Consider the following 27,254-nt stretch of genomic DNA (forward strand, 5'->3'; position numbering starts at 1 on the left):
TTAAGTCTGTTTACTCCTGATGTAGCACTCTGTTGACAAATATTTAGATTATCCATCTTTCACGCTTTTCCAGATGTAAATATTTTGCTTTTTATACAAGTAGAATATCGTATTATTAATCTAGTTAATATTAATAAAACCATTGTGATACTGTGGCAATATATATATTTACTTCTTATAAAGTAGAATTAAAACGAAAGAATAAGGGAATCGGAAAAAAAATCTAAATTACAATGAAAATATCTTTTCCTTTAACAGAGGATGCACATTAAACTGAGATCGGAAACCTCGTATGGGCACCACCTATGGTCACATTGTTTTCAGGGGGGAAATGATAGCGCTCGAATCTATAAAATTTGAATGTCTCATCCATCTTAGTTTTCCATGAAAATTCTCGATACTACAAAGTTGTTCAGATAAATCTGTCATCTTTACCCTTAATTAAATGTAGCAAAGAGGCTGGGAACGACCGTTAACATATTTTTTTATTTTGCACACGTGGGCGTGAATGCATTTAACAACTCAGTCATTATTATCTAAAAAGGATTTTTTTGGATTTTTCCTGAACTCGCCAAATTCTATTGGCAAAAAAGTGACATATTAAAGTTACAATACTCTGTGTGAAAAACGCACATATTAAAAGATAATTACGATATTTTTGGTCAGGTGCAGGCTTTTATGAAAATCGCCATCTACCTCATCCCGCTTTATATATACATTCCCAGGCTGCTCCACCAGCTCTAGCCCACCCTGAACAAATATGATTTATGCTATATACTCCCAATCATTGGAATTAATCTCATCTAAACTGTAGAAAATGTAAATATCTCCTTCCACCACCGTAATAACCATAAAATTTTGATAATATTTACATAGCCGCAACGTATTGAAAACAAGGATTATTTGCATTCAGATATTGGAGTACCTTTGCTGTTTGGTTGCTGAATTTATATGTTCACCAACTCAATACAGATACAAGGATTCATTGAAGCCTACATGCTACGTTGGTGGAAACAATGAAATCTGATGAAACCAAATACAAGAAAATTTATAATGGAATGAAATGGATTTTATGATATTAAAATGAATGTTGATGCGAAAAATAAACAAATATTATTTGGAAGTAAAACAACTCCTCCCTTTCGGACCATACCCGCTTGGGAGTAACAGAATGGATTCATTTATACGTGAATGAATGGAATACTAATTGGTGGTAAAATTGTTGTTGAAAGTGGTGATGATTTGAAAGGTGGTGATCGTTTTTCTCCTAGGGTGGCGGTTGCTATGGGTTACTCCTGTAGAGGCAATATGGCTGCATGTAAATCAAGATTGATTATGAAGGACACCAGACCCAGGTATGAGATCCTTGCTCAAGTGAGAGTTTTTTAAATATCTTAAATATCTTAATGAACGTAATATACTAAAACATCTATCGAGCAAAGGGGGTTGCTATAGTAGAGGTACTTAATGTGATCAATTTAAAATTATCTAAGAGAAAAGGCAGTTACGGGTATGGCTAGCCGGGTTTTCATCTTACATAATTATGAAAATAGATGCATGTAAAGTGGAAGCTGAAAAGAGTTTCAGTAAAGCTCTTTGGGTTCTCCTTTCCGAGTAGCCCAATGCTCCTTTAGTACCACGGGATAGATGCCATCCATGAGACACTCAAAGGATGATACCGCACCTTTTTTTCAATGGTAACCACCGTTCCCGTAGAGTTCCAGTTCTTCTTGCAACATTTAGGTATAAAAGGACACCCTAAGAGAATAGTCGCCGCAGCTAGTAACTGAGGAAGAATTGGTAATATGGAATAGGATATCGAAAGTCTTTTCGAAGTATCTCTGCAAATGGAATTTATCGGAGGAACCGAAGTTCAAGTGTTACGGTAGAGTTTAATGTTTTACTTGATGGTATACCTCCAGTTGTGGTAGAAGACCCAAAGGTCATCTGAAATATTTTGTGGCATAATGGAGTGGTTCGCCAACTTGTGCTCAAGGTATCGGACAGCGAATCAATGCCTTACGCTTGGCAACGAGGCATTATCTGTCTCATTCATAAAAAGGGAGATATCACACAGTGCAGCAATTATAGAGGTATCACGTTGCTGAGTACCAACTATAAGATATTCCCTGCTATCTTGCTAGGCCGGATAGCCCCATACGCCCAGAATATCATTGGCCCATACCAAAGAGGCTTCACTCCAGGCAAATCAGCAACAGATCAGATTTTCTCTCTGCGGCAAGCGATGAAAAAACTGTTGGAATATGGACAACAGTTGCACCATCTATTCATCGACTTTAAAGCCGCCTATGATAGCATAGCCAGGGTAAAACTGTACACGGCCATGAGAGAATTCGGTATCCCGATGAAATTAATAAGATTGATTAGGCTGACCCTGACCAATGTGCAAGGCCAAATAAAAGCAGCAGGATCACTCTCAAGACCATTCGACATCAACAACGGTCTACGACAAGGGGATGGGCTATCATGCGTCCTTTTTAACCTGGCCCTCGAGAAAGTGATCCGTGATGCTGAGGTAAATGCAAGAGGTACGATCCTCTTCAAGTCCACCCAACTACTGGCCCATGCTGACGATATCGACATCATGGAAAGAACCACCCGAGACGTAGAAACTGCCTTCATCCAGATCGAGCAGGTGGCGCGAGATCTTGGGCTGCACATCAATGAAGACAAGACAAAATATATGCTGGCAACGTCAGCACCGAAGACGAATCAATCAACAACATCAAACCGCACTGGTCAAACACAAAGAAGAATAAGGATAGGAGAATACAACTTTGAGACCGTTGACAATTTCTCCTATCTAGGGTCGAAAATCACAACCGATAACAGCTTCGATGATGAAATCCGCGCACGGTTGTTGTCAGCCAACAGAGCCTATTTCAGCTTACAAAGACTGTTCCGCTCGAAACGTCTCACCATAGGGTCAAAGCTCTTACTGTACAAGACTATGATCATGTCCTCATGTATTCCTCGGAAACTTGGGTTCTTAGCAAGAAAAATTGCGAACTCTTGGCCGCGTTCGAGAGAAGAATCTTTCGAAGAATTTTTGGCCCCCTACCTGAGGATGGATGATTCCGTAGCCTACACAACGACGAAATCTATGAGCGATACCATGACCGTCTGGTTGTGGATAAAATCCGGCTCAATAGGTTACGGTGGGCAGGTCACTTAATCCGTATGGATGAGGATGATCCCACCCGGAAAGTCTATAAGGGCAATATCTATGGTAGAAAAAGAAGACGAGGCAGACCCTGCCTAAGATGGAGTGATGGCGTGGGTCAGGACGCCAGACAGCTTTTAGGGATATCGAATTGGTGGACCTCGCCCCAAAACCGGGAGTCTGGAGTTCCTTATTAAGGCAGGCCTAGACCGGATACCGGTTGCTGCGCCGTTGATGATGATGATGATACTTCCGGTTATGTTAGAACACCCAAAGGTCACCTGGAATATTTTGTGGGATAATTTGACCTAACTAGTTCTTCAAACAATAAAAATTTGGCCCGCAAATAGGCAAAGATGGAATCATCGGCTATGAATTCTGAAGAGGTACCTTAGTGACCTCTATTTGATAAGTCCCGATTTTCGAACATTATTAGAGCGGATAAAATTGAACTGTTGTCACCTCTTGGAATCTCTTGGATAACATATTGATAGAGGTAGGCAGCGCAGTGGAAAAATCAATTTGTTACTGCAAAAACATTTTTAAAACAGTTTAAAGCTTTCACCTAGAGTAAAACACCAATTTCAGTAGTCTGACAATATTGTGGTTTTGTTTCAAGAAACAAAAAAAAAAACGATTTCTCGCGGTCTGTAAAATAGGCTTCTCTTTCTGCGATGATGCAAATTTCTTTCACTGGAAAAATAATTTTAAATTGCTAACCTACATGGAGGCGGGTCAATCCATGTTTGGAACCGGATTAAACGTTTCCCAATTGTCTGCAGACAGCTGCAAATTATCTATTATATAGCAATTAACATTGCTTTGGTCATATCTGCGACACCGCAATCTATTGCCGTCCCAAGCGCAAAATATTAGCGGAACAATTCAATAAACTGTTTAACTCACTAGGAAGCAGATTCGTTGCAGCAGGAGACTATAATGCCAAGTCCCCCACCGGGCCTCCCGAATAACCACCCCTAAAGGGAAAGAGAGAGAGTGAGAGAGAGTTATTTAAATCAATATTTAAGAACAATTTACATTGTATAACAGGGGGCTCGCCCACCTATTGGCCTTCTGACCCCAGTAACATCCCCGATATCATCGACTTTGGAGTTGTAAACAACGTCAACTCACACCTAATAAAGGTTGTAACAAGCAACGATCTTTTATTGGACCACTCACCAACAATAATAACTCTTAGCGAAGCCCCTGCGTTCACCCATGCGGAGAAAAGGCTAGTGAACACTAGGACAAATTGGGTCAAATATCACAACAGCTTCGATAACACTTTCTGCCCGAAAATTAGATTAGCTATATTGTAGCGACAATTGCAGAATGCGCGGAATTTGCCACCCCAACATCCCACAATAAAGAAACCGGAACTTATAAGCACTACAATAGCATAATTCTTCAATTCCTTCGAGCGAAAAGAAAAGCCAAAGCCAATGGGCAGAAATATAGATCCCCTAGCTCAAAAAAACCACGCAACGATGCAACTAAAGCACTTAAACCACGAACTGAATGCAAACAAAAACTATAAAGTACAAGACTATTTGGAAAACCTGGGCCATAGGGTCGACACAGACTATTCAACATGGAAAGTGTCTAAAAGAATTAAAAAACCAATACTGGTTGAAACACCTATCAAGCACACTAAGGGTAAATGGGTTATAAGCAATGAGGACAAAGCTGAAGCTTTTGCTCAGCATCTTGCCGAAGCCTCCACTCCAGATAAAAAAGAATTCACAAACTTGGAACTACTACCTACAGACAATATACTGAATAACGTTGGACAACTCAAATTCTCCCTCGCCTTTTTGAGCAGAAAGCTTCAAAAAGTGAACACCAACAAAGCCCCCGGTATGACTTGTTAGCCGGCAGGTTAATCAAAGAAATGCCACTAAAAGGGAGAGCCGCTATTCGGCAAACTGGAAAAACGCTCGGATAATAGTCACCCGAAACCAGGGAAAGACAGAACAAACGTGAAATCATACGGACCCATTAGTCTACTGCCAGTCCTTTCCAAAATCTTCGAAAGGCTCCTGTTAGATAAGCTAATGCCAGTAATAACAAGCAGAAACCTTATTCCAGGATACCAACCAGTAAACACATCGTAACTACAATTTTTGCTGATGATACAGAATTACTCTGCTCACACAGCAACCCCACAACGGTCCCAAGGGAGCTCTAAGAACATGTTAACAAGGTCATGGATTGGCTCACCAGATGGAATATCAAGATTAACGCGGGTGAAACAGAGCAAATTGCATTTACTCCAAGGAAGCAAAATTGCAGACCAATAAGTATCAACAATAAAGCAAGTGGAAGTAGTGAGGTACATAGGAGTACACCTGGATAGGAAGTTGAATTGGAAGACCCATATCCAGAAAAGAGGGGCCAAATGAAACATCTATTCCGTATAATTTATTGGTTATTAAATAGAAGATCTAAACTGAACCTAAACACAAAAATTCTTTTATATAAAACACGGCTGAAGCTAATTTGGTCTTATGGGAGCTTTGGGGATCAGCCAGAAAGTCCAATCTAGCAATAATCCAGCGAAATCAAACAAAGATAATTAGATCAATACTGCTGAGCTTGAAAAATGATACCTTACCTCGTTAGAAAAAACGGCCTTACCAGTAAAACCAACAATTACAGATGCCAGGACGTTGAAACATCAAACGTAAATACCCCATCAACACAAACTTTGGACAACCCAACTGCAATAGATCCGCAAACTATTAAAAATTTATAAATTCATAAATATATTATAAACTAACTGTTATTTAACTACCCCAGCTATGTAATTGTTCATAAAACTCTTACTGCAATGACAGAAGGAGGAATGTTAAAGTAGACTTAGAGTTGCAATAATGCAAGCGAAAGGTTGGCCAAGTGGAAGTGTCAAAAAAAAAAAAGAAATGGCTAACCAAGTAGCGGTCGTTGGAGACGACCCGTATCGAGATTATGAAGCAAGATGAACAAATTTGTCCTACCGATTACGCTGAAATAAGACCAACTCCCTGTTCGAGATGGTCAACATGTGTCTGAACTGGTCCAAAGTAAGGCAGCGCTGAACTTCGCTTCTTCTTACCCAATTGTTCATGCAAAATATTGTTTGGGTATTCCAAGGATATATTCAAATTTCTTTTTCTACTCCTCCTTGCGGGAAAAAAGGTATATATAATACTTGGACCCTAACTGGGAATAAAGTTTAGAAACTTTGGGGGTCCATCCGATACATCAAAATGAAGTTGGGAGCTGGAATAAGCTGTCTTCCCCTGGTTTATCGTAATAAAACCAAATGACTTTGCGCCTCACATTTAGTACTATTTGTCATGACTAAACGACTTGGTCGATAATCGATGGTCATTTGTCAGCAATCCTAAAAACCTAAAAAGTTAATGCTTTTGTATAATGTAGAGTAAGGGTGGGATTTAGGAATCTGAAAAGGGAATAATGGAAGATGATAGGTAGTTGGAAAAGAAGAAAAATACTGGATACAACCAAAAGTAAAACAAAGGCCATGGTAACCAACTATTCGTCAGGAACCTCATGTAGATACAAGGTAACTATCTCCAAACAATACTATCAGAAAAATACTGAGGAGCGTTGCCAGACAGAGGCATGTTGTGCATTACATTCGGGCTCTTCTTGTTATGAAGAAGATTGAGCTCGACTGGTGGAGAGGTGGAGGGGAAATTCCTTGTCTTGAAGGCTCCTTAAGCTGAGAGAGCGCGAGGCTAACCCGAAGTTCCAGGGCAGTTTTCTGATGACGGGGAGGTGTTTTGTTGGTAATCGGTAAACAATGTACCGTTGTGGGAGTCCAACACTCTGGTGGTAAACGCATTCACCTACCCTATCCACATTTCTTTGGTAAATTTGAATTTCAATCTATCCAGGAAAACGAGAAACAGAGAGAGAGAGAGAGGTTTTTCCCTATCATTTTTATTTTATTGGTGACATTATGCCTCAGCGGTGGGTCTACATAAGCCGGAATACGCATGGGCATATAGGATCCCACCAGGATTTGAACCCGGAGCACAAGTTCTAAAGGTCATGAAGCAAGAGCTAGGAGATGATATTTTTGATAGTAATTTCTGTATAAGGAAAATAATGTAAGCGCTGTAGTTTAGTCATCTGTTCTTTTCAACAATATCTGATGTTGGCGGTGGACATTGATACGTCTCCGTTATTTTTACTCATTGAACGGAAATAGGCAGAATACTTCTAAGTGTAACAATTTCGGATTTTATTTTTATGTTGCCCTCATACGCGCTGGACTTCTATGGATTCCGAGCGCACCACACTCACTATCACTCGCATCGGTCAATAGATCCTTCAATATCTATCGTTTATCAAGTCGCTTCCACGATCCTGCAATCAACTAGATCTTATGATGCCCTTCTGGGACGTGGCCAACAACCTCTACAACACCCGAAAAATAGCATTTTTTTTTGACAACCCAGTGCTCATCGATTCTCAGGCGGGTTACTCAATGTATCTGTCGTCCAATCATCAAAATAGCTCTCCTACTGTTGGGAAGCAGCTGGATCATACACAAGGTTGATGTTGAATTTAGAAGATTGCAGTTTTGCGAAAGATGAAACACATATGAAGGTAAGCCTCCATGAGATAGTGACCTTTTTTGAGGATGATGTCAGCGTCTATCTTCTTACCCATATCCCGAAGACAGTTTCTAAGTCTACTGCTGATCATGAAACCCAAATTTTATGGCAGGCTTTGTGACAAGGTGGTGGTAGCTGCAAAAATCCACAAACCTTAAACTATTATCGTTACGGTCGCCAAGATCATGTTTCTCCATCACAATATCCGAACAACGTGTTGTCAGAGCCTATTTTGGCATTCATATAACCCATCACGAACATAATGTCACCTTTAGGAAGCCCCTCCCTCCGTAAAAAGCATCATTCTTCATTATGTCGGCAGTCTCCGTTGATGCAGAACACTGTACAACTGTGATTCAACTTAATCTGGCCCGAAATCTTGAAGTGAGAATTCTATCAGAAATCGGCTCTCAGGTCAAGAGATCGGCCTTGCGGTAGCTGTAAGAAACGATCCGACACTGAATTCGTGGCAGCTACCCCTTGACTCTCCATAGCACAAAAGCAAATTGCCAATCAAGGCCAGCGAGAGAGGCGTACTCTCCGGAATCCCCACCATCTTACTTCGCTTAGCTCCATCTTATATCGTTAGAACTCCCGCTCTAGTTGGAAAAAGCGACCATTCTGAGTACCGTCACAATGGTTTTCGAGAAGCTTACGCACATTCCAGAATCCAATCATAGTCCGTTTTCGTTAGCCAAAAATCGTGGTCGTAATGTCAGTCCTTATCTGAGGTGTTATTGACGTTTCGATGACAATAAAATTGCAAAATTTGCAGGTTGCTAACCGGCCAATCTCTATCCCTTTTCATCGCTTTTTACTACAAATTGAGAAGATTTTGATCGTAGTCTTAAACACCACCCTAGGGGGGCACAAAGGCACAAAAATGATGATAGCAGAGTATTTTTTCGCACCATTCTGTCTTATGGTTTTCCTACCAAAATGACCGTTGTATGGTATGATATGGTATACTACTTACTTCGAGGCTTACTCCTAGCTCTACTACCGGAGCAGCTAGAATGAGGGTAGAATGAGTTCCAGCAGCTTTTTCATACTGTCGAGTAAACCAATGGAACGGTTCGAGGATGGCTCACTAAACATTTCTCTCAAACGTTGCATATTTTATTATTTTTCAAGTTTTCAAGAAAACTTTTGCGCAGGATACGTTTCGGTTGTGGTTAAGTTCTCACGTTTTCCGTTCGTTACGGGGCTCTTTTCTTCGTTTTCTCCACGTAAATTCGGCTAATTCGCAAATGTCGTGCGATAACAGTGCAGCAACTGCCTCCGTGGTCAGTGAAGTGTCGTGGAAAGCCACGGGCAAATTTTCCGAGCTTCAGCAGATGGTGTCAACCCTCGCGGCTACAGTCGGAGCTTTGCATTCGGGAGTAGGTCCCGAACTCGTTTGCAGCCCCCCAACCGAAATAGGTAGTCGCGTGTCGAGAACCTCAACGGGTCCTGCAATTTGTTGGTTCCACTGCATCTTTACCGGCAAGGCAAAGAAGTGTACCAGAGCTCGTGCATATCCATGACTTCAAAAAAATTGAACTCATTGGCTACCCAAAGCGCAGCTTCACGCCGTCTAACAATATATGATCCTTTGAGCAAGTACAGGCGCAGATGTCTCAGTTCTCCCGGTATCGCGGAATCACAAACTGATTCCGCAACAACTTAAACTAACGGCGACAAATTCCTCAACTATACAAACTTCCGGCGACAGGTAGGTAGACATAAGTCAAGAACCTCAACGAACGTTATCATCGGATTTTGTTGAACATCAGTAATCCCATATTGGACGCAGACTTTCTAGGCCGCTATGGATTGCTAGTGGTCTGTAGGATAGGTGAGTTATAGACCCCGTAATATTGCCCTTGCCTTCAGGCAAAGTTGCCACCTGCTCCACTGTCGGTCCTTCAATCATTTTTGAAGAAGTAACCGACCCTCCCCTTCTTTCAAAAATACAGCAACTTTACTACCCAAAGTAGTCTCTCTCAGCCAACTAAGCATGATGTGCAATACCACATCCTCACTACTGACTTTCATATCTTCTCTAATGTGCGTCTATTACCATCCGAAAAGCATTCGACACACTTTTAAAGCAGGGCATTTAGAGATCATCAAATAGCTCCTGCTCTTCTCCACTACACATGGTCCCAAAGTCCAATGGAGACCTTATGGCGATTACAGACATCTGGATACTCAGACCATTCCAGTTCGCTACCCCATAACACGTATCCACGACTTTGCGTACAACCTCGATAACTGCCGTGTTTTCACGACCTTGGACTGAGCCAAGGTGTAGCATCAAATCCCTGTAACTCCAGAAGGTATGCTTCGCGTTCACATAGATGCCTTTTGGCGGCGCAAACTTTTCAGAGGTTCATCCACTCTGTCCTGCGAAACCTTAGCTTTTGTTTCATGTACTTGGGTGATGGTCGCCTCCTTCTCTGATTCTCAGCGTTTGGAACATCTCGAATACATTTTCGACGTCTCTTTGAGGCCGGTCTTGTGCTTAACGTTGGAAAATGTAAATTTTCGTCAACAGCAGGTGAAGTTTTTAAGGCACACAATTTCCCCTAAGGAAATCCAATCAGACTCAGCCAAGGTTCAAGCCATCACAGACCTAAAATAGTCTAGGATCTGCGAAGGTTTTTGGGTATAACTGTATTCATGGAGCAGATTATCCTGATGGGCGAACAAAATTTCGAACATATAGTTCGCTTATTTACCTTATTCGCTAAGAATGGCATAGAACACCACGCAATTCAGCGATGAATTATCGCATGTCATAAGATAATTTATGAGGTTTTCCCCGTTATGATTATGAACTCAAGGAAGGGCCACAAAAGAAAACAAATTTGGCATCTACTAGTAGACGGGGGTTGAAAAAGCAGATCGACAAGTTTCAGCAGAAATTTATAAGTTGTATCAATGGTCAAACCAAACCAGATTTGCAATGGGTCCATCATATGGAAGGGAGGATCTAATCCTCGGACAAGCGTTTGAAGACAGGGTACCAAAAAAATCGACCACAGGAAGAACCTGGGGATATGAAGCAGAGAGCGAATCGCTTTTGAAGTGCCAAACTGAAGAACGCTCCAGAAGGTTATAGCTTGGTATGTGTTGCAGCATCACCACATCATCATTAATAAGTAATAGCAGCGGAATGTAATTTACGAAATGATTTCTAACCAAGAATGTTAGGAAAGTCGGAAACCATTCGACTTCATTCACTTCAAACTTAATGAAATGCATCTGATGAAAAGGTTGCTTAATCATATCTGAAAGCTATGCCGAACAGCATCAAACATTCAATGAAAATCAATCTTATAAATTCCAAATGCGATTCAGTATTTACAATTCATCTCTGCATCCTTGCTCAAAAGGCATTTTCATTTGAGTAGCTCTTGTGGTTAGGTCTACAAATTAACACATTCGATATTGATGAGACGAGTAGCCATACCAGCTATTGAGAAGCATTCATATGAATAACAATTTGAATTTGCCTGGAACCCTGCTGGGTGTAGAGTGCCTACATATGTACGAGGATCTGCATAGAATTTTATCCTTATTCCAGAAGTGTGGATCTGGGCTCTAGATCCTGTTGCATATTACAACGTCATTTCTGATTCAGAGTACATCCCCAAAGGGTAAACTATGTCAAGAGATATAGTGGGATTTGTACATAAGCAAACATGAGTGTGTTAGAATTGAGATGCAATTACTGTTGTGAATCATTGATATGATGAATTGTTGGCATGTACGTATTAGGATCTCATATTTTATCGAATGGAACTGGGTACTTTGCAATGAGAATTTATCAAAACTGAAAATCAGATGAGAAACAGAGAAATTATTATTTGGAGCGCCAGTGATCATTGGTTAATATTCAAGTAAGTTGAATAAATAAAATAAAAATAATTAATTAAGATAATTTATAATTTAATAAAAAAAACTCTAATTATTATAATTAGGAAAATATTGTTGGGCGCTAGGGCTCCTATATATTAAAGAAAATTTTTTGAAAGAATCTAAAACACATTCTTTTGTTATTTTCTATACCAGAACTTGACGTATTTTTGACATTCTCATCTAGGTTTACTCTGACGGTTGTTTTTTACTATTTATTTGATTGGCTTTGTTTCAAGAAGCTTCTAGATGCCTCCTCTTCCAATATGGAGAAATTCGCAACAGTACACCCTGCTTAGTTCTTGTTCGTCCTGAACTAAGTTTGTTCCTTCGACAATGCTGCTCTGATATTTTGCCAATGGATGCAAAAGCACAACCTTCATTTTTATCCGAGGTTTTCTGGCAGTTGAATCTGGTATACGACGTTTAATGACGTGTGGCGTGCGATTATTACATAGGGGCCAAGTCATCTTTTTGGAATCCACAAGAGTCGTATCGGTCTTTCATGTGCTCAGTTGTTAAACGAATTTTGTTCCTTACAGATTCGTGATGGTGGTGATTTCGCAGTTCGGATACATAGTCCCCTGGATCCCTCGTCTGTTGTTGTGGTACTCCAAACATGAAATCTGGAATTTGGATACTTTTACAAAATCGAATTCTGGATGGGGTTTCTCCAAATGCCGCATGCACTGAAATCCTAAAGGCCATTAAAAACGCGGTATGTACTGGTCCCAGTCTCATTGTTCTTCGCTTCGCTTTCAAAGTTCTATTGAACTATTCGGCCATTCCGTCCGATTGTGGGTACAATAGTGTTGTCCTGGTTTTGTGAATCCCCAGAGGTTTGCACATTCGTCTGAAGACGTTAGATTCAAAGTTTCTTCCTTGGTCGGAATGTAATTTCCGAGGAAATTCAAATCGGGTAACCATATTGATCGGCAATGGTGGTAGTCTGCTGCTTTGGAATGGCGTAAGCTTCCCGCCATTTGCTGAAATAATCCATTGCAGCCAACAACAGCCAACTTGTTGCCTTTTTCAGACTCCGGAGATGGTCCAGTAGTATTGATAGCTGTTCTTTCAAACTTTGCTCCCACGTTATACTGTGGCATTCCACCTCTCGATCGGCATTGTGGACATTTGCTTGAAGCACAAGTGGTAGAATTACGCACCAGTCCTCCACATCGTTCTGAAAATGGACCCAAAAGTACCTCTCACGTACTTTAGCTAGGATTCCTCCGTGGGGCCCTTTCAATATTCCAGCAACCTTTGATCGTGGAACAAGTGCTTTCAAAGTACCCTGAAGTAATAACACAGGACCCTTACTTGCCAATCGATTTCCTGCGAGAGTACTCCTCCAACTCAAACATAGCTTGCGTCGGAATCCGAATGAAGCTTCTTCCGGGGCTTGAGCAGCTTAAAACGGGAGACTCACACAGATGTCTTTTCAATTCCTCAAAGGCTTTTTGATGCTGTTCATGCTAATTGAATTGTCTGTCCTTCTCCGTCAACTGACAAAGACAGTTCCCAATACTGGCAAATCCTTTGGCAAATCGACGATAACACATGACTAATCCTAGGAAACTATGAAGTTGATGTTTATCTTTCGTGGTAGGCCAGTTCCTTATGGCGAGCGTTTTCTTCGGATTCATTTTAACACCTTCGACGGATACTATGTGAAAAAGGTACTTGACTTCTTTACAGAACCGTTTAAATACTTCTTGTAAGTTGTTTACGTGTTGTAAGTAGGCAACGCAGGTTTCAAATTCGCACCGTGCAACATGAAACCCATTAGTTTTTTGAGTATCTCTGGCACGTTACAAAGTCTAATTGGCATAACGTTGAATTATGAATTATTTCGACTTGTCAGTATTCACTTTGAAGATCGAGGGTAGAGAATCATTGTGCCATTGCTCACAGTATAAGTGGTTTTCTCCTTATCTTTATTCGCTATTTCCACTTGTCAGTAGTAACTTTTATGATCGAGGATAGAGGACCATTGCGCATTCGTCAAAGTGTCCATGATGTCATCGATTCTTGGTAGTGGCTGTCTTTTTTAGTCATTTCATTTAATCGTGAGTATTGCCATCCTTTTTTCTTGACGAGGACTACCATTGAAGTCAAAGGTCTTTTGGACTGCCCGTAGATACCCTCTTTTTGGATCGTCTGGATCATCAAGGGGGTTTCATTTTGTTTTGCCAGAGGAATCCTCTTAGGAGGCTGTCGTATCAGTTCTCCACTACCAACATCTATTCAATATTTCACTGGAAATACCAGTTTGTAAGATCGTTATCCTGAGTAGAAAATAGTTCGCAGAATTACTCCAGGAGTTTTACAGCCTGGTGGTGTTGATCTCCTTGCAGATTACTGACCCGTAGCAGTGCTGCAGTGACCTTCATCCTCGCCTTCTGATTGCTTCTTGGTAGCTCCTGGTATTCTTCGTCAATCCTTGTTACTGTAGAAATCGGATAACAGTTTCCAATAATGTTACCTAGGGGATAAGGGAGTGGATTCTGATGTTTCGCCATATTAGCATTCGTGAACCTAGATCCAATTTGAAGTGATGTGCAGGAAGGAAATCCATTTCAATTATGCATTCTTTGGTGATATCGGCAACTAGGGAAAACTTCAAATCGAACAGTTTGATTTCCCTGACTATTTCGCAATATACTTTTTCTGTTTCCTCCGCCGCTGATCGGAGGGCATGGCGTCCTTAGTATCGATCTGGTCATAACAGCGTTAGTTGTTATACACAGTTCAATTTTTCAATAAGTATGTTCATGCAAGGATCGTATTCGCCACGGTGAAGTGCTGAGTCTGTTATGACGGTCCCGCGGGCAGTAAATTTACCAAACAACTTCTGCCCCACAAAGTTGGCACTTACTTCTTTCCCGAATTCGTAGACGAGATTCGATATTTCGAATCCTCACCATGACGGTCCACACCTTTCCCTTCATATACTGGACTACAATTTCTTCTTAGTTTTCTGTTATTCTTGGTTCTTGTTGTGGGTTTTGCGGCTTTGAATTGGAGACTGAATGCTAATGCTTCCTTCGAAGTTCAAAGGAGAGAAAGATCAACCTTTTGATGTTCTGAGTGAGTTCTTGTAGAGTATCCCTGGGCTCTATTTTGAAGCTTCGTCTTGTAGATGCTCTTCATGTGTTCTCAACCATATAGACGGTCTAGCGCTTGCATCCGTGAAGTGATTCTGCTATTCCTTTGTGGTCGCTTGCAATATCTTAGCCGGCGATCGCCTTAAAGCCAAAATAAATGCACTGACCTTGCTTGATGACTCCACCTATTGCTCACTGCAGTAGTCTGGGACTGGGTCTTGTAAATATTCTAGAAAGTTTGGCCATCAGACACAGGGGCTTTTAGGTTTTTCTGACCTAACATTTCAGTTTTGATGATGACGGTTGTCTTAAAATTAGCCAAGCCCACTTTTAATAGTCCAATTTCCTGACTTTGTTTTTCAATTTTCTCGCTGACCTCCTTCTCCTTGTTGGTCGATTTTCAGGTGGGCGTCTCTTACCGTGAAAGTTGTCTTGCTTGCTTATTCTCTTCAGCTTACTTGGGTCACTTTTGAGCCCACTCAGACCATTTGTCAGACACAAATTGTCGTGCGCTTTGGTTCGTATATACTTAAGGAAGGTTTTTACAAAAAGTTACGCACTTTTTAGTTATTTTCTATTCTGAAATTTATCTGTTTTTGACATTCTCATCTAGGTTTACTTTAAGGGCTGTTTTTAAGGGTTTTGTGTAAAACAAAACCTTAGTGAAATCGATTCACGCACTTTGCTCCCAGAGGACTTCATCGATTCAAATGCAATTTGGTAGACAAATGGGAACTATGAAATCCCAAGCATACAGTGAGTGATATAAACTTCGACGGAGTTTGAAGGGGGTCCTCATACATGGAAAGGGTGATGTATATTTTTCTTTCTCCTAATGTACCCGTGTAGCCATGCAAATAAGATGCTGACGCCATAATTAACGAGACTGAATAAATGACATTCGATTGAAATATTAAAATTCCATTGATAAACAATTCAATCCCCCCCCCCCCCGCCCTTTTGTAAGGTTTTATGTAAAACAAAATCGGTTTACTATCTGTCTTTCAGTCTGTCTGTGAGTCACACGCACTTTTATCCGAAACGGTTATACCAATTGAATCGGAATTTGGTGGAACGGTGGGAACTATGAATGCAATCACATGCAGCCAGTTACATCGTTCTGTGAAGAACTTAAGGGAGGGGGGCGGGTTAGTCTCCACACATGTAAAAGGGGGGTGTACATTTTTTTGACCAAATATATAGTCATGCGGGGTATCAGAAGAAAAGTCTTGATTAGTGTTTTTCAAATTCAATTCTAGGATTTGATGCACAAGGGAAGAGGGCGGGGGTTAGAAAGCGGTCGTTTCTTTCACGGACCCATTCTAACTGGGTAGGTTCTAAGAAAAATTTGAAAACAATCACGAAGCTACCACTATATGGTACCTAGGCTTCGAAATGCCCTCCATACCGATATCTGTTCAAATAAAGTTAATAATAATATTAAGTGTAACTATGCTTCCGCCGTTTTCCAATATATGACTCTAGAGACACGTGGCGAATAGAAATGTCGGGTCTAAAGTGTCATTTTCATCAAAAGCATCAGCACCAGCTCTAAAATGTCAGTTTACGACCGGAATTCTCGTCATTTGCGGGAAGTTTTACTTTACGCGTTCAATTCAAAGAAATCTGCAGCTGGGGCTAATCGAATGCTCTCGGATCCGTAGGGCAAGGAAACTATTAGTGACAGAACGCGTCGTAAATAGTTCCTGCGCTTCAAGAATAATAATTCCAAAGTAGAAGGGCGGCATGGCGGTGGAAGGGAAAAAGTGTTTGAAGATGACGAGCTGCCGACTTTACTTTACAAAGACTCGTGCCAAACTCAAGAAGAGTTGGCGAAATAAGTGCATGTGACTCAGCCAGCAATTTCCAAGCCACTTAAGATCCTGGGAATGGTTCAGAAGCAGGAAAATTAGGGGCCGTGCGAGTTGAAGCCGAGGATCGATGAAGGGCGTTTGTTTGCTTGTAAACAGTCGCTTCAAAGGCAACGACCGAAGGGGCTTCTGCACCATGTCTTGGGGACGAAAATGGGTTTACTACGATAATCCCGAACGCAGAAAATCATGGGGTTTGTCCGGTCATGCTGCCACATCGATAGCCGGACCCAATATTCACACCGGACTGGAACCATTACAAGCGAACAATATCGACCTCAACTGGTGCGTTTGAGACGGACCTTGTTGAAAATCGGATCCAGTTCAAGGAAAGGCACGACAAAGTGAGAAAAATTGAATTAATTCGTGGATCGCTTCAGAGGAAGACCAGTCCTTTGGATAGACGGGAAAAAGCAGTGGCCAGCGATGAAGAATACTTTCAGTCAAAATAAAGCCCTAAATTTCGAGAAAAAACCGGTGGAAGCAAAGTTATATACCTAATTTAGCAAGTTTGGTGAAAATCGCACTGTTATTAGCAAAGTTATAGTAGGTCAAAGTTATCGCTTCTGTGCAAATTCAAGACTTTGAATGTCAGTATCACATTAAAGTGAATAGTCTCACATAATATATGCATATACATTGCATTCTAGGTACAAATGGAACAAATGTCCACTGGAATATTTTTATAAAAGAAATACACAAAACCTTTCTTACCTGAAGCGTCTGGCTTTCGGTTTCCCCGACTTGTTTAAGTTTATTTTCATGTGCAGAATTGTATCATTTTTTTTACGAAAAATTATTTATTTGACTGCAAATCAACGGTTTTGCCCCACGTCAATAAGGATCAGATCCTTTTGTCCAATAATTTTAAATATACAATTCTGAGTTTTATCTTTTTGTACAAGATGTGCTTGTCAGCCAATTTTTATAGAAATTTTAACTTAATTTTGGCTATAAATTTATTACCGAAAGTTCACCATTTCGGGAAGCATTTGTTCCCTTCGTTAACATAAGTCAACATTTTAAATTAACTTTTTAAAACACAAAAAGTTTCTTCATTAGTAAAACTCAGTCATATTTAGCTAGAAATCTCTCACGTGAATTTTTCAATATTAATAAATATTTGCACATATGTAAATATCTACATAAGAATAATGCATCTGCCCTTCAATCGTAACAATTAATCATTTTCAGCAACATTCGGTAATTGAAATTCAAAAGGCGAATGAGTATTACATGAACACTGCATTTACTAAACTGGAAACGATGTAATAAATTAAAGTCTAATTGGAGAATACAATTATACTAAGACGTAGTATTTGGCGCGCCCCAAAGCCACCCACTCGGCTTTTCATTCACATTTTTACAAAAATGCTAACAAATGCAGGTAAGGTGATGCTTTAAAACGTGAAGTTTATATAATTTTGAATACTAAACAGTTTTAAGGGTACCCACTAGGAGTTGATATTTCTGAAGATACTTTTCTTTTGTTGAAGATACTTCAACTGAAGATTTGTAGTTGAAAATACTTTAGTTTCAACCATATGTTTTAGCCCCATTATTTATAATATACAACGCTTCAAGGACTCCCCATGGTATCACATTGAAAAACGGTAAATATCTCATCAAAACTCCCCTTAAATACCATCCACCTACTCATTACCAACAATTATTGCATGATTAACCATTTTTCAAAAACAGTATTATGTATATCCCATTGATTGGCGTACCCGTGCTGTAATGCAAGGTAAGGTCGTGTGGGTTGACAACTTATTCGTGATCGGAACTAGTTACATATTTGCAATAATAGTATGCCGAATCGCATAATTTAAAAACGTAAATAGAGATAAAAAAAATATGTTTCGTCAATGGCGCCAATGGCAGCAGAATCGATTGACGAGTGTAGATACAGATATTCAATGTTTTGTGACATTGTTAATATGCTAAATAATGGAATGTAATATGGCCCAATGTGTGTATTATATGGATATGCATGTACGAATGTCATTGAATGATGGATAGTAATAAAGAAGTATTGTGCACACTACTTACAAAGTTTGTCGTTGGAAAAGAAGAAATAGCACTTACCTGAAAATAAAGAAAATATTTTTGCTTGAGATCTATGAGTAATTCATATCATTACGCTAATTTAGTGAAAAAATTTGCAATCAGATTTTTGGTTTTATAATTTTTTTCGGCACCTTTTCAGGAGCGAAGAGAGAAAAAGCAGAAATAGTGAAAGAGTAACACCAAACCTATCCGTCTACTACAATGCCGTTCTCATTTATGAACTATTTTTCACCCGTCAGAAGCGCTCCCCTCTATTTAGTACTTCATATGGACCCTCATATGGTGGCTGCAAGGGCCTCCGGGAGACATCCATGCAAATCAGGACGTGCGTGCAGACACTCAGGTCCTTGGGTGTGTTAGCCCTCGTCAATGAATGACGGGGTGGCGGGGGTGATTTAAATCTTGTCACGGTGCCCAGGAGAAAATGCAAATTCCAGTGGTGGAAACGGCTGACCTCATATCGAATACAAGATCGTTGGGGAGTCTCAAGTTCTCCCCGTACACCAACTCGGCGGAACTGGCGGCAAAACCGAGAATAGTGTAGGCTCGAACTGAATTCCCTCGTTCGTAATGACTTCGGCCGGAACTTCAAAGCGTGAGATCCATTCACGACAAAGGGCCTCGGTGCACATCTGTGCGGAAATGTCGGCCAGAAGTATTGCTTCAGGCCACTGCGTGAACCTATCGATGATTGTGAGACAATACTTGAAGCCATGCCGACTGTCGCAAGCGGCCAATAATGTCGATGTGGATCGTGTGAAAACGCTTTGTAGACTGAAGAAATGAGTTTAACTCTTTCTGTACGTGCTTGGTGACTTTACACTTCTGGCACGCGATGCACTGTCCCAGAAATTAACATCCTTATTCATTGATGGCCAGAAATATCTATTAGTGAAAAGCCGATTCATTGTCCGAATGCCTGGGTGCGCAAGATCGTGTACTGCATGGAATAATTTCTTGCAAAAAGCGGCCGGAATATATAGCCTAGGTCCCTTTTTAGAGGTCGCAGGTTCGCAGACTATTTCGAAGGTTGAGCCGAAAAGGAGGAACTCCCGAAATTTCCCTTTGGAGTTGTCCCTGAGGCTCTGGAGCACTGCGCCATCCTTTTGTTACTCCGCGATTACCAAAAAATCGACCGTGGCAAGGATTTTAACCTCTGAAACGCGTGACAAAACATCTGCAACTATATTACCCTTGCTGGACTCAAGTTGGGTGTCCGAAGTAAACTGGCTTATGAAACTCAGGTATCGGAGTTGCCGAGGGACGCTTCGTCGGGCTTCAGCTTAAACGCGAAGGTAAGAGACTTGTGGTCCGTGAACGGCTTGCCTTCTAGGAAGTACTTTATTGCCATGTACCCGACTAATAGCTCACGATCATAGCGGCTTTAATTCTGTTGAGCTTTACTCAATTTCTATGAGCGATACCATGACCGTCAGGTTGTGGAGAAAATCCAGCTCAATAGGTGACGGTGGGCGGGTCACTTAATCCGTATGGATGAAGATGATCCAGCCCGGAAAGTCTATAAGGGCAATATCTATGGTAGAAAAACGAAGAAGACGAGGCAGACCCTGCCTAAGATGGAGCGATGGCGTAGGTCACGATGCCAGACAGCTTTTAGGGATATCGAATTGGTGGACCTCGGCGCAAAATCGGGATGTCTGGAGTTCTTTATTAAGGCAGACCTAGACCGGATACCGGTTGTTGTGCCGTTGATGATGATGATGATTTATTCAATTTCTTAGAAAAGAAAACGGTTGCCAGATTTGGTTCACCTTTTGGAGAAAGACAGCACCTACTGCGATGTTTGAGGGATCGACGAATACGGCTAGGGGTGCGTCTGTTTGAGAAAATGACAGAAGTGTAGACAGCCAGCTGTCGTTTGGCTAGCTCAAAAGCCTGGACGGGTTTTGTAGACCACGTAGTCGTGTGTCCAGACAAGTAGGAATTGAGGATTATTTGATGCTATGCGGCTTTGGGCAAGAAACGACGATAAAAGTTTAACATGTGCAAAAACTTTCGCAGATCCTTGAGCGTCTTAAGGTGTTTGCAGCCTATGATGGCCTGAACCATGTTTGGATCCGGTTGGATTCCCTCAAGGGAAATTATGTGGCCTAAATACTTCACCTGCTCTTGAAGGAATTTGTACTTTTCAATGTTAAGTATAAGACCGGCCTGAAGGAGACGTTGAAAAATGCATTCGAGATGTTTGAGAAATGCATTAGAGATGTTTGTTGTACCTAATCTTTTATGGAATTAGGCACTAGCACAGAAAAAGGAGGCACGTGGTCTCCAAAACAATTCTATGCGGAAGGAAAATAAAAATATTTACAGTATAAGGAACAATACCTAGTTCTTTTCTTAATTTATATATTAACTGTAAAAAGAAAACATGGACATTAATTTCAACCTACATTTTATGTTAATGGGATTTACACGACTCGTTACCCGTTTCTTTAAGTTCTTTTTCAGATTTGGCTCGCAAGGAAACTTCTATTTGCTATTGAAGCATGCTTATTTGTTCTTCACTGTGGGCGCTGTTGACTGGTATCAGGAGTTGGTGACAGTTGAGGGAGAAAGTTAGTTGGTCGAATCAGTGAGTTTCTAGGGTAAATTATGTCAACGAACACTGAGAACCCCAAAAGGCCGAGTACAAGACACAAATTGAGAATCCATTGCGGATCTTCCCTCTCGATCGCGGTACTCCGGTCTCGATTTTTTCAGAAGGAATGCTCAAAAACGGACACTACACTCCTATTCTAACTCCTAGAATGATCACGAATCTCACTTTCACACGGCCATCTGTGGCTTTGCAAGAGTCGTGCGGAGTAACAAACCAACTTCCTTTTCATCTCAACAGATAAATTCCTCGAACATCTATAACCCCGATTTCTTTGATTTTGCCAGGAAATCGCAGAAATTCCAGCAGATATTCAGCGCAATGGTCGTTATCCCAACGTCCATCAATGGACCTTAAGATCATTGAGTTGATCATCAACTCTATAATTGGTCGTGCTCGCAAACATGAGCTCGAGCTATTTCTTGGCGAGAATAATCCGACATAATGATCTTGTGTGAAACCCGGCTGCGTTATCAGCATGAGCCCAATTTTTCAAATTTCAACCAATTCCGAATTGACTGGCCACAGTCTAATCTTTAAGGCCGAAAAACCTGTGGCGATACGGTCAGCCTCTTCTCTAACAAATTCCTTTCCAAATAGCTTCAGGTCTATTAAGATTACACTTATATCCTAAGAAACCCAATCGTCCTTGATCTTCGTTGCTACTGTTTATTGTCCTAAACAGTCCTTCGGTACCCATGACATCCGTCTTATCCTTTTCTTCTGCCGCACAGCCGAAAGCGGGCAAGTCCTGGTTTGTGATTATAGGTGGAGGCCTCAATGACCGACATCCGTCCTGATTCGACGTACGGTCGAAGAAGAACCTGAAAACTCTCCACCGTTTCATAACTGACTTTCATTCCAATATCAACCTAACTCACTTCAGCCCGGCCCTTCTCACCTTTAATAAACTTCCTACCCTGACCACTTCCTAATCAGCAGCAGTCTAAACCTCAAATCCCAAAACCCACCTTTTCCTAGAAGCAGTGCTCAATATTAGTGACCACGATGCCGTGATCTTAGATATCGCACTCCTCGACAGAGCCATCTACAACCTTAGTCCCCGACTTCCGGACTGCAAACTGGAAACCCATCAACGGAATCCTCAAATCCAAACTTAAACCGCTCCCCCTCCCTTCCAACGAAACAGTTTCCAACGATATCATAGATTGGTGAGTTCGTCAATACACTGTCAGTTTGTGCTGAACTGATACCTAGTGACATCCTCGAGGATATCAAATACAAACGTACCCTAAGGCGGAGACTATTTAGAAGTAGATACTCCTCGCAGCCGTCACTTCTCCGTAATGTAATCCTTTCCCTTGACAGGTCAATCTGCGAAAGAATCTTAACTCATTATACCAATCACCTCCCCAAACGCCTCTCCAATGTAGAACTGAATCATGAAACCTTGAGGGAGTTTTCCTAACTACGCCTTCATCTAGGCAGAACAACCCAACAAACCATTATCCTTCCGCAAAATATTTTCACTCCCGAAATGCTGAACACCCTAGCAAATCACTTGCTTCAAGCGCACCAACGCATCCTACAGTTCTAATTCTTACCTACTTTTTACAATCGTAACCATAGCTAAAATCTTTTTTCCAAACTTTTTACCTATCCCGATGAACAGTAGAGGCTGTGATTGCGGCCTCCAAAAACAAAAAAATCAGTGGGTCCCGACAAAATACCTTCCGTAGATTTAAAAAATTTTCTCTCAATATTTTCAGCACATTTTCCTCTATCATTAACCACTGACTTCTTAACGCCCACTTTCCCGTCGATTGGAAGAGTGCTTGCATTACTCGCATCCAAAAAAGAACCTTAAGCCGTTTAATCCTGATTGCTGCAGACCGAATTGATTCCTATCTTCCTCCGTCAAAACTTTATTAAATCCTTCATCGACGAGCACTGTGATTCCTTCAACTCTCTCCCGAGTTTCAATTCGCCAACCGAATTAAACATTCGGATGAGCACGCAAGCTGTCCAGAAGGCTGACGGGCGGAAATACATAGTCAATATCCAAAAGTATCTTTCCTTTTCCTATACTTTTCCTATTACTTTTCTTCCAGGTCACCACTGACATCCCCAAACCTACTCCACACCCGTGTCCTATTGAAATTATTTAATACGCGGATGACCTTATCCATTATACTTTCACCACAGATATTTCTTGTGGTGAAGCTCTTCTGAATCCTTACTTAGATAACCTTTACTCACAGTTCATCATCATCAACGGCGCAACAACCGGTATCCGGTCTAGGCCTGCCTTAATAAGGAACTCCAGACATCCCGGTTTTGCGCCGAGGTCCACCAATTCGATATCCCTAAAAGCTGTCTGGCGTCCTGGCCCACGCCATCGCTCCATCTTAGGCAGGGTCTGCCTCGTCTTCTTTTCCTACCATAGATATTGCCCTTATATACTTTCCGGGTGGGATCATCTTCATCCATACGGATTAAGTGACCCGCCCACCGTAACCTATTGAGTCGGATTTTATCCACAACCGGACGGTCATGGTATCGCTCATAGATTTCGTCATTGTGTAGGCTACGGAATCGTCCATCCTCATGTAGGGGGCCAAAAATTCTTCGGAGGATTCTTCTCTCGAACGCGGCCAAGAGTTCGCAATTTTTCTTGCTAAGAACCCAAGTTTCCGAGGAATACATGAGGACTGGCAAGATCATAGTCTTGTACAGTAAGAGCTTTGACCCTATGGTGAGACGTTTCGAGCGGAACAGTCTTTGTAAGCTGAAGTAGGCTCTGTTGACTGACAACAACCGTGCGCGGATTTCATCATCGTAGTTGTTATCGGTTGTGATTTTCGACCCTAGATAGGAGAAATTGTCAACGGTCTCAAAGTTGTATTCTCCTATCCTTATTCTTGTTCGTGCTTGTGTTTGACCAGTGCGGTTTGATGTTGTTGGTTGATTCGTCTTCGGTGCTGACGTTGCCACCATGTATTTTGTCTTGCCTTCATTGATGTGCAGCCCAAGATCTCGCGCCGCCTGCTCGATCTGGGTGAAGGCAGTTTGAACGTCTCGGGTGGTTCTTCCCATGATGTCGATATCGTCAGCATAGGCCAGTAGTTGGGTGGACTTGAAGAGGATCGTACCTCTTGCATTCACCTCAGCATCACGGATCACTTTCTCGAGGGCCAGGTTAAAGAGGACGCATGATAGCGCATCCCCTTGTCGTAGACCGTTGTTGATGTCGAATGGTCTTGAGAGTGATCCTGCTGCTTTTATCTGGCCTCGCACATTGGTCAGGGTCAGCCTAGTCAGTCTTATTAATTTCGTCGGGATACCGAATTCTCTCATGGCCGTGTACAGTTTTACCCTGGCTATGCTATCATAGGCGGCTTTAAAGTCGATGAACAGATGGTGCAACTGTTGTCCATATTCCAACAGTTTTTCCATCGCCTGCCGCAGAGAGAAAATCTGATCTGTTGCTGATTTGCCTGGAGTGAAGCCTCTTTGGTATGGGCCAATGATGTTCTGGGCGTATGGGGCTATCCGGCCTAGCAAGATAGTGGAGAATATCTTATAGATGGTACTCAGCAACGTGATACCTCTATAATTGCTGCACTGTGTGATATCTCCCTTTTTATGTATGAGACAGATTATGCCTCGCTGCCAATCGTCAGGCATTGATTCGCTGTCCCATACTTTGAGCACAAGTTGATGAACCACTTGGTGTAACTGGTCGCCTCCATATTTAACCAATTCGGCTGTAATTCCATCGGCTCCTGGCGACTTATGATTTTTTAGCCGATGAATTGCACGGACTGCTTCTCCTAAACTTGGTGGTGGCAGTATTTGTCCGTCGTCTTCAGTTGGCGGGACCTCCAACTCGCCGATGTTCTGGTTGTTCAGTAGCTCATCAAAGTACTCAACCCATCGCTCTAATATGCCCATTCTGTCGGAAATCAGATTTCCCTCTTTGTCTCGGCAGGATGAGCATCGAGGTGTATAAGGTTTCATCCTGCTGACTTGTTGGTACATCTCTGGTCCGATATGAGTCCTGCAGAACTCCACGTATCGACGCCTTCCTTGCCCGTCATGCGCTCAACTTTCTGGTCAAATATCAATCCCATCGCCATCCTCTTGTTTCCAACGCCATGCAGGCCAAAATTATTGAAGACAACCTTCTTTGAACTCATTTGTTTCCTCAGATCCTCTTATCCTTCCAATGACAAAGTCGAAGAGACGATTCCCAAAGTAGAGCCTTCTACACTGGCAATTACTCTGACTGCCAATTCTTTAAACCAACCCTCCTAGCTTCTTATCCGCATCCCTCTCCCGCCCCCCTTTTTTTCTACTCCGCCTCACCTTTTTAAGGTTTTGTGTAAAACAAAACCTTATTAAAATCCGATTACTGTCTGTCTGTCCGTCACACGCATTTTTCTCGGAAACTATCACAGCGATTGACACCAAATTTTGTGGAAATGTAGGAACTGTGAATGCTGATGCATACAGTGAGTTTTATCCTTTAACGTCTAATTTAAGGAGACGTGCATGCAAAAGGCGGGTGTAAATTTTTTTTCCACCAAATGTAGTCATGTGGGGTATGAAGTGAAAGGTCTCGGTTAGTACTTTCCAAAGCTGGTCTTAGTTATGAGATTTGTTGGAAACGCGGGGAGCTCGGGGGGTCGAAACTGATCATTTATTTAACGGGGCCATTCTCAGAAACTGCCCAACCGAAAAATCTGACAAAATTCAAGAGGTTTCCACTATATGTTGCTTAGGCTCCGAAATACTTTCCATACCGATATCTGTTCAAATAAAGTTAATAATAGTACATTACTATAATTTTGAGCAATTGACAGGGAAACCCCTCTCAAGTTCCTCCTAGAATCACGAAATTTTGCGAGACTATAGGCTACAGCATAGAGCACGATCCTACCAATTTGGTGAAAATCTCACTATTACTAACAAAGTTATAATAGGTCAAAGCTGTCGCTTCTGTGTAAATTCAAGATTTTGAATGTCAACATCACTTGATAGTGGATATTCTCACATAATATATGCGTATATTTCGTGCTACATACTAATGGGATAAATGCACACTCAAATCTCTTTCTAAAGGAAATACACAAAACCTTTCATACCTGAAGCGTCTAGCTTCCGGCTTCCCGACTTGTTTAAACTTCAATTAAAACATCACATTTACTTTTCATTATTTTGAAGAGAATTTAATGCCATTACTTGTGGAACCTAACATCTTTCATATGGCCTCCTTGCCACCGCCGGAAGGACCGAATACGAGAAACCCCCACATACAGCATTATTTCACCATTCAATGTTGTCGCAAAGCTCGCCAAGTGTTGCAGGCTTGTCGGAGTAGGCCATGGATTTGACATATCCCCAAAGAAACAAGTCAGGCGCTGTTAAATTCGGTGAACGTGACGGGGCCTTTTTTTTTAAAGAATCCTATTTGCGAACTTGCGCTTCAGTAATGTAATTGTTTTGCCATCTGTGTAGCAATTTCGCTGTCCTTCTGAAACCACATGTGGCGCACTCCAATGATTTCCTCAAAGGAAAAGTCAGTCGGCATGGTACGGTAGCGATCACCGTTGACAGTGCAAATGTTTCCAGCATCGTAAATAGGGTTCAATCACTCCACCACTTATTTTTATAATAAATTTTGATAATTTGGAGACGTTCTTGTGGCATGTACTTCGACAGCGTTAAATGGCAGACCTTGACTGTTAAAACACGCTTTGACACTTGAGTATAACTTCATGCGTTTGTTTATAATGACGTTTCAAAAAAGGGGCGTCTCTATTGGTAAACCCTATATATGAAGGTTGCTTGTACATCAAACAAGCGGTGTTTCTAAAGTGGGAAACAGTTGTTGTAAGATTATTTTCT

The 27,254-nt window shown here is 41.4% G+C and overlaps 1 protein-coding gene across 11 annotated transcripts in view; it reads right to left on the bottom strand.

Annotated features, from left to right (window-relative positions):
* The window catches only part of LOC119647762, a 724,584-nt gene that overhangs the window by 84,854 nt on the left and 612,476 nt on the right, over positions 1–27,254 (bottom strand). For 5 of the 11 annotated variants that reach the window (XM_038048883.1, XM_038048884.1, XM_038048881.1 and 2 more), the window contains one exon: positions 18,749–18,784. The exons of the other annotated variants lie outside the window; for them this stretch is intronic. In XM_038048883.1, coding sequence (XP_037904811.1) covers positions 18,749–18,784 — 36 coding nt within the window. The remainder of the gene's footprint in view (positions 1–18,748; positions 18,785–27,254) is intronic. 11 annotated transcript variants of the gene reach the window in all.

The sequence above is a fragment of the Hermetia illucens genome, chromosome 2 (assembly GCF_905115235.1).
Source record: "Hermetia illucens chromosome 2, iHerIll2.2.curated.20191125, whole genome shotgun sequence".
Taxonomy (NCBI): domain Eukaryota; kingdom Metazoa; phylum Arthropoda; class Insecta; order Diptera; family Stratiomyidae; genus Hermetia; species Hermetia illucens.